This window comes from Drosophila albomicans, chromosome 2L (genome assembly GCF_009650485.2).
Source record: "Drosophila albomicans strain 15112-1751.03 chromosome 2L, ASM965048v2, whole genome shotgun sequence".
Classification (NCBI taxonomy): Eukaryota; Metazoa; Arthropoda; class Insecta; order Diptera; family Drosophilidae; genus Drosophila; species Drosophila albomicans.
The window spans coordinates 25099585-25108144 of record NC_047628.2 but is presented as its reverse complement, the minus strand read 5'-3'; the positions used below and the strand labels follow the sequence as shown (position 1 = coordinate 25108144).

The following is an 8560-nucleotide window of genomic DNA, read 5'->3' as shown; positions in this document are numbered from 1 at the left end:
CCAAAGAAATATACCGCTTAAATACCGAAAAATATACGAAAGTATATTGCTATAGTATTACTTTAAAAATATACCAAAGAATGCAAGACAGACAGACAGACTGACGGACAGACTGCGGCCAGACTGACAGACTGACGGACAGACGGACATGGCTATATTGTCTCGTTGTTGATCAAGATTATATCGTATACTTCATGGGGTTGAAGATGCCTCCTTCTGCCTGTTACATACCTTCCTTGGAGGCACTATGTGTAACGGGTATAAAAATGAATAGAAAATAAAAAGTAAAACAAAATAAAAAGAAACTCATTGTTAATGTAATTTTTATTGATAAAATAAAACTAAAATTATGATTTAAAAATTAAAATGTATGCAAACTCAATGTGGAGAGCATACTATAAATTAAATTAAATTAAATGCATGCGAATTAGTGTAAAATTAAAAATTAAATATTAAGAGTCTATAATACAACTTAGAGCTGAAGTTTTCCCCCTAAATTAAGTACTAACTAAATCTAATTCTAAATCTTGCGTTTTCGGCCATCTCACTAAAATGTTAAATGCATAAACTAAGCAGCGGGGGAGGTTGAGAACTTGGCTAAACACAGACACAGACGCACATACAAAAACACAAACATACAACGGCACAAACATACACATACAGACTTACCAAGGCTCTAGGCGGGGGCTGGTTGGCTGCGAAGGGGTGCGGAGGGGATCTTAAATTAACAGTCTAGTGGGCCACACTTGACGCCCACCTCGGTGCATTTGCATTCCAGGCATTGATTGGATAATTCGACTATAATGCGACCGACGCGATACATGCGACCATAAATGTTGCATCCAGCTAATTTTAGCATACCCGTGGCATCCATTAAACTTTCGCCCCCCACAACAACACTTGCATCTGCTGCAGTTGTTGTTGTTGTCGGTGTTGTTGTTGTGCTGCTGCTGCTGCTGGGCGCGTGCTGATAATGATGGAATTGCTGCGGTCGCTGTTGCAACTCCAACAATTGCTGTTGCTGCTGCTGCTGTTGTGGTTGCAACATATGCGGTCGCACCTCATAGCTGGCGTTCAGGAAGGGCAATGTGTCGAACGGTGACATTAAAAATGGACGCATTGAACTGCCAACAGTTGCTGCTGTCGTCGTCGTCGTCGATGTTGTTGTTGTTGTTGCTGCTGTTGTTGGCTTAGCAATTGCTGTTGTTATGGTTGTAGTTACCGTTGTGCCTTTGGGCTTAACACTTGTCAACGCTGTGGCTGCCACAGAGTTGTTTCTGTTACTGTTGTTGCTGCCGCTGCTGCTGCTGTTGCTGCTGCTGGCGGGAGTTCGTCGCGTGGCCTGTTGAACTTTGGATCTGCTGGGTTTACTTGTAATTGCTGTTGGATTGTTGCGTCTGTTGCCGGCTGCCGGTTTGCTCTTCGTTTTGTTGCCCTTTTTATAGACACGTGTTGTTGTCGTTGTTGCTGGCCTCGCACTTGTTGTTGCCGGTCTCGATGATGTTGTTGTTGTAGCGGTTGTTTTTACTGCTATGCTGGGTGGCAATGTCCTAAAGGGCGGCACCGTGCTCTGACTGACGCTGCCCAGCAACTCGTCCAGCAACTGGTCCAGTTTATTGATTTCGTTTTTGTCTATTATCGATGGCAGTGCTGCTGCTGCTGCTGCTGTTGTTGTTGTTGATGGAGTTGTTGTTGTAGTAGTAGTTGTTGTTGTGGCGGGTGTTTGTGTTGTTGCCTTGTTGCCACCGGAAGCGCTGCTTATGCTATAGCTTACGCTCTCGATGTGTTGCAGCTGCTGTTGCTGCAACTGTTGTTCCTGTTGCTGTTCTTGTTGTTGCTGCAACTGTTGCTGTTGTGCTGGCTGCTTGTCCACAATGAGTGCGTCCAGATTGGGCGACCTCTCGGTGTGGATGACATCTTTAAAGGGATCGGGTGTTGTGATTTCTGCCAAAAGCGAAAATGATTAATGAGTTGTTGCTCCGAAGTGGACAAACATTGTTACAAACGGATTTTATACAGAGAATGGGTAAGTTTTGAATGATTTATAAAGTAATTAATACGCAACAAGAATGGAGAGTGAACAATGTTGCTAAATATTTGGCTCTCTAAGATAAATAAACTATTCTGAAAATGACAAAATTACTTTACTAAAGTAATGCAATTGATTTCTTATAAGAGTTTACAAATATTCTTAAGTTTTTTGTTTGATTGATATATAAAAGCTACAATTAATATTTATATAATAACTATGAGTAAGTTTTATAATCTTTTGTGGCTGACGGTCTAGCTATAATCTTTGTTTTTGGTTCAATCCATTCGATTCCCCAGAGTTGCCTGTGAGCAATTTCAAATGTTTATCGACTATTCGTAGTCGCTTCATTGGTTTTTGTCTGCTTATTTTTCGCGATAGAGGTGCTTTAACGTATATACTTATAATGTAAGCAAAAAATTATAGTTCTAGGAAAGTGCTGAGGTATATTTAAAGAAAGTGATTTACTTTTAAATTACACATTAAAAGTTGAAGAATGTGAGTGAAATTTGTTGATAAATGAATTCTGTAACCTTTGTTTAAGTTCAATCTAATTGATTTCTATTGAAAAATAGCTGATGAATTTTCAAAATTATGAAGTTGATTATGGGCAACTTTGGTCCATTGCACCATCAAAATATAAGACCAAAAGAGAAAGGCTATTGACTAAAGATTATCAACATCGATTGGGATGTCTCCACTGCCAAGGAAAGTGATGAGGAAATGGAAGGTATCTCTGGGGAATAATAATTTAAGAAATATATTGGAAGGGGGAGAATCAATAGAATTTGAGCTTATTGAAAATTTGATAAAAGAAAAAAGTATCCTTCTTTCAAACTTCTACTTTTAATTGTTTAAATTTTCTTTTAATGATCAATATATGTATTGCTTTTTCAACTCTGAATAATGATCCTTCTTCTAGAGAATTAGATTAGAATATCTTTCTTTATATTAATATATACGCATTTCTCATTCGTTATACATCTCTTACTATCCTACGCCATTCTTCACCTTGCCTTTATTAAACCCATTCACTTACCTATTGGAATCGTGTCGTTTTCACTTGCCGCCGTTGTTATATCGATGATGTGTTGTGTGACTTGATAGTTGTTGCCAATCGAAAGTATAACATTGGATGTGACGTGATCGTGCAACACTTCGCCATCGATGACCAGCGGATCCTTGGGCATAAAACCGCCCTCAGTCTCGGTGGGAGGCGAGAAGCCGCTGTGCGCTGGTGGCACAACTTGCTGCTCAAAGTCGTAGTTAACATACGCTGCACTGCCTTCGTATTGTCCACCGAGATGCACAACCGGCTCTGGTGGCGCCTCCACGGCGGGCACCTCCACATTGAACTTGTATTTGTAGGCAGCCTGATCGTTGTTGTTGCTGCTGCTGACTTGCGACTGTTGCTGTTGTTGTGGATAAGCTGAGGTTATTGAAGGATAAAGTGCGGCAGTCTCATCGTAAGCTGGATCGTAATCAATATCCATTTTATCAGCAGCCATTGGCTGTTGCTGATAGTAGTTGTTGTTGTTGGCGTTGACGTTGTTGTAGCTGCTTTGCGATTGCAGCTTGGTTGCTTGGCTATTCACAGCATCTGTAGGCAGGAATGGAATGATCTTGAGATTAGGCAAACTGGGTGGCAAAGTGGGCGCAGTGCTGTCATCGCTGACATCCAAAGGTTCTGCTTCCAAAATGCTTGGATTTGTTTTTATGATCAAAGGTCGCGCGGTGCTTTGCTTGGGTCTCAAAGTGCTGCGTTTAGTGGTTGTTGTTGGTCGCGCTGTAGTTGTTGTTGTTGTGGTGGGTCGCGGTGTGGTTGTTGTTGTGGTGGTGCTGCTTGTTGTTGTTGTCGTTGTTGTTGCTGCTGTGGTGCGTCGCGTTGTCTTCGGCTTTGGTTTCGGTTTGTTTGTAGTTCGAATTGTTGATTTTGTTGTTGTGCTTGGTTGCTGAGTGGTTGTTGTTGTTGTGGGTCTGGCTGTCGTTGTGGTTGTCGTTGTTGTAGTGGTTGTCGTTGTGCTGCTGCTGCTGCTGCTGGGCATTGTTCTGTAGGTCACGGGCTGTCCATACTTGCTGGTGACCACAACCATTGGCGGCGTCACCGTCAGATTTGCCAGCTTCGAGTTGATGCGACTGTGCTGCGGTTTATTGCTCGGTAGTGGACGAAACATTGGAGGTGCATGTTGCACTTTGACTGTGGGTCGCCTTGTGGTCGTCGTTGTTGTCGTGGAAGTTGTTGTTGTTGAGCTGCTCGTTGCATTATCGTCCAGCATATCGGAGAGTCCATTCAAGAACGCATTGAGTAAATCATTCGCTGGCTTTGCTGTTGTTTCGATTTCTTCTTCCTTTGACTGTGAATTGCTAAGCAATATTTGCTGTGCTTCTGCGGGTAATTCACCTACAGCAATCTCATCACTGCCCAGTTGATCGTCAAAGTCATCGGCAATGCGTTTAATGCTACTTAAAGTGCTGCTTGCCACACTCGGTTGCGCCTCCAATTGAGCCAGCGCTGTGTTTGATTCTATACTCGACTCTGTGACAGCAGCAACATCTTCTTCATCGGGACCGAGCAACAAATCCACCCAAGACAAAGGTTTCTTCGTTGTCGTCAACGACTCCTGCGTCACCTTGACTTCACTTTGTTGTGTGCTGGGACCCAACAGCAAATCAAGCAAACTCAGTTCTGTGGTGCTTCCGTCTTCGATTATGGGCGCAGGTGTTGCTGCCGTTACCAGATCCATGTTGCTGGCAAGCATCTGATTGTTGTTGCCATCGATGAACTCGAGTCCCTCGCGCAACGTGTCCATAATGCTCTTCTCGCTGCTCGCCTCCAAGGCATCTCCCACCGTCGGCGGCGTCGGGTGACGATCGTGTGGATAATGCTCGGCTAGCATGGAGTTCTGTGGCATCATCGCTGCAGCTGCTGCTGCCTCAGCCTCTTGTTCCTCTTTGCCGAACAGCAGATTATAAAGATTGAATTGTCGCGAACTCTGCGATCGGCGATAATCCCGCTGACTGCCGCAGTCGTAGCTGGAGGGACAACACTGACCCTTGGGCACCACCGGGATGCAGTTCTTCAGGGCTGGGGAGCATTTCTTTGGAGCACAGCGACGTGTGCCGCGTATGCAGAAGCAAATGTCGCAGGGTTTGTCCGCATCCGAGCGCATTTTCTGTCCCTCCGCATAGAACTGACTGTTGACGGTGCAACCGCGATTGCGTTGAAGTCTTTGCGACATGCGTTGGAAGTGTTTGTTCGAGGTCTTGCGATAGCGCACTTCTTGAGAGGATTTGCCCGATGTCTTGCTGCTGCAATCGTAACGAACCGGGCAGCAGGTGGAGTCTACGAAGATCGGTTTGCAGCCCTCCACGGGCAGCATGCACTTCGGTTTGACGCACTTCTCGGTGCCACCTGAAAAAGAAGGGAGATTTTAGTATGATTTCATATAACAACATATAAAATAGTAAGGTTACAGATGAGAGTAATTTCCTGAGAAACAGCCAAGTTTATAATATGATAGTTATGAAATTTATGGAAATTGCTCAGTAAGTACATATTTAATTTCGTGTCCTGGGAGTTTTGATTGAGAGAGTTTGAAAGAAATTTGAGAGACACATCTGAGATAGATTTAAGAGTTTAATTTTAAGACAACATTTCATATGCACAAAACAAAATAAGTTAACTGACAACATTCACTACATAATTATTAGAAGTAGTTTAGTAGGAATTTAATATAGTGTACTGCACAATTGGAAAGAATAACTTTAAAAATTCGCTACATATTCCTATAACTAAGAAAATAATTTGATAGGTTTTGCTGAAGAAGTTTAATTTGTGTTGTTATAATATTAAACATTATATTTACTTATTGGTCTTAAATAAATGTATGCAAATAAAGCATGTATTAAAAATATTTATATTATTTTTTTTACAATATAAAATAGGGAAGCAATATTTAAACAAAACAAGTAAGAAAGCTACATTCGACTATGCTCGACTGTGATATATCCGCAACACATTTTCAATACAGTATTGACTTCTTCAGCTTTGATAGCCTCTAAGTATTAGGAGATCAGACAAACAGGAAGACAGACAAACGAATATAAAGTTAAGAAAAATATATTTTCTTCTTTCTTCTACCTTCATTTTCTACTCTCTTTATGAACTTACCAATGCAATAACAATAGCTGCACAGATTCGATGAAGACATCGCAGATCCCGACTTATACACCGTGCCATTCTTCACACAAACTGCAAAATATTTAGATTATTCAACAACTGAAAATATAAAGTAAAATCTCAACTTACCAAATAGATCCACGTCCGAGTCATCAGAGCGCCTTTGCAGCATATTATCGTTGACCACACGATCGATGGACTCGCGTTCATAGTGATCCAAGTAGGCGATGATGCGTCGCTTGGTGGGAATCTTGTAGAAGGCATCGAGACGAGCACACGACAAATACGGGCAACAGGTATTCTTCTTTTGGACGACCACACAGCCGCGTGGCGGTGGCATCGGCATCTCTGGGCACACTTTTAGGCGACAGACGAGCGTCTTGCGATTGCACTGACAGTTGAGGCACTTCTCCATGCTGGGCACCACCGATTTGTCCGCATACCAAGTGCCATTGTGATGGCATCCTGAGGGAGAGGAATTAAAAGGGAATTTGAGTTTTAAATTTAAGTTGAAAGCAAAATAGATGTATGAATATTAAATATGTTGGTTATACATTATTTATATTTGATATATTTTAAAGCATTTTTGAAATCAATTGCAGACATTTTGGAATACTTTTTGAACAGAAAGAGATCTCCCAGAATGTGAAGAAAATATATTAAATTTCAACAAAGTAATTGATGAGAACATAAAAGTTTACATGTGTAACTTTAATTCCATTTTCATGAAATTTAATTATAATGTTTTGAGTTAGATTGTAAATCAAAAAATTTAGTAGAAATTCTATTTATTTATTCCTACATTTAGAATATATTTTATACTACATTATACATCCTACTTGTTATATAAACTATTCAGTATATATTTTATACTTCATTCTATTATTTATACAAACTATTTAGAATATTGTTTATCCTATATCCCACATCCTATTTGTTATAAAAACTAATTAGAATATATTTTATACAACATCCTACATCCTAACATATTTGTTATACAAACTATTTATTATTGTTTCCTACATTTTTAGTTTTATATTTAAGTTCTAAAAGATCTTATTTATACGCTGGAAAATAAAATGTAAAAAATTTTACCATAGTTAATTTACTTTTTACTATATATGTTATCTCAATTTTAATAAGCTAACTAACTTCTTTTTAGAGATGTTAATTAATTTTTTAAGAATTAATTCTTCAACTTCTGTTCAAGTGAACTTTAGGAATTTGCAAATCATTTACGATTCCACTGGTTAGACTAAGCTGCTCAGTTGTTTAACCCGTTAAGTAGAGTTCTCCGCAAGGAAAACACAATCTGCTGAATAATCTGGCTAGGAATTCCCCAATGGAAACCATTTGGAACCGAATTTGACGTTCAAAGTGAACTGAGAAATAACTTTGTTGCTATTGCATGCTTCGCTCTCTACATTTTTGTTATGCTCCGATCTGTTGTTATCAGAGTTTTTCACGCACGTTACCGTTGTTACATAGCTCACCTGTATTCTGCGTGATAAATGCATCCAACTGTGCGGGCAATACTAAAAATAATGCCAGCGATAATATGCTGACTAAGCGAAGCGTCATCTTTGCCTCACTTGCAGCACTTCTTTTGCTTGTTGTTGTTGTTGCTGTTTCTTCTTCTCTGCGCATGAATAATGCAACTTGGAGTTGGAATAGCGGGCTATGGTTCTATCTGTCTTCTGTCTTCTGGGGGTTGTCTAATGCGTGAAATGTGTGTCACGCAGCAAAGCGGCTGCGGCAACTTTCCAATGACAAGCGAATCGAAGAAGAAGAAGATGCGTCTGCCGGCAACTGGTGGAGGCCAGCGCATGCTCGACTCTACGGAGCACGAAGCACGAAGCACAGAGCACGGAGCTGCACGGATGGAATTACCCGCACAATTGTTTAGCCATTCAGAGCAAATGATACAGGTATCTTAACGTCGTTGTTGTTGCCAAAACTTCTGCCACACTTTTAATGAAGAAATTTGTAGACACTGTAAAAGAGAGAGAGAGAAGGAGAAAGAGTAAATAAGTGATTCTCAGGTAATGTTTGCTGTCCAGTCTCTTCTCAAAAACTTAAAGCAGAAAACGATGTGCGTAAATCACATCTTCACAGAGCTCTCGACTGATGAACTTGCTGTACGGCTTAAAAGCCCGTCTTGAACCTGGTGATAAACGAGCTTATAGAAAACCTTAACTGTTTTTAATGGGGATTTTAACTGTGGTTTTCTCTCACTTAATGTGAATTTCATTTGACTTCCAGTTTGTGACGCATTCAGCAAATATAAAAAAAACCTATTTTTTTAGATATTAGATAAATGATATTAATCGCACATTATGAAGTTAAAAAGA

At 40.4% G+C, this 8560-nt stretch overlaps 1 protein-coding gene across 1 annotated transcript; it reads right to left on the bottom strand.

The window, feature by feature from the left end:
* Positions 1-407: 407 nt before the first annotated feature.
* On the bottom strand, positions 408-7820 carry LOC117565425 (mucin-5AC). Its single transcript, XM_034244509.2, has 5 exons — positions 7703-7820; positions 6339-6674; positions 6201-6281; positions 3069-5441; positions 408-1944 (listed from the first exon to the last, which is right to left on the bottom strand). Exons 1-5 carry the CDS (start codon positions 7788-7790, stop codon positions 725-727), a joined length of 4098 nt encoding a protein of 1365 aa, XP_034100400.2. The 5' UTR covers positions 7791-7820; the 3' UTR covers positions 408-724.
* Between the last annotated feature and the right edge of the window lie 740 nt (positions 7821-8560).

Bases quoted from the DNA above. Each gene is read 5' to 3' on its own strand.
- LOC117565425 (XM_034244509.2), bottom strand. From the start codon at position 7,790: ATGACGCTTCGCTTAGTCAGCATATTATCGCTGGCATTATTTTTAGTA. The intron at 6,675-7,702 runs GTGAGCTATGTA...CCTCTCCCTCAG, and splicing joins ATTTATCACGCAGAATACAG to GATGCCATCACAATGGCACT. The intron at 6,282-6,338 runs GTAAGTTGAGAT...AATATTTTGCAG, and splicing joins CTCGGACGTGGATCTATTTG to TTTGTGTGAAGAATGGCACG.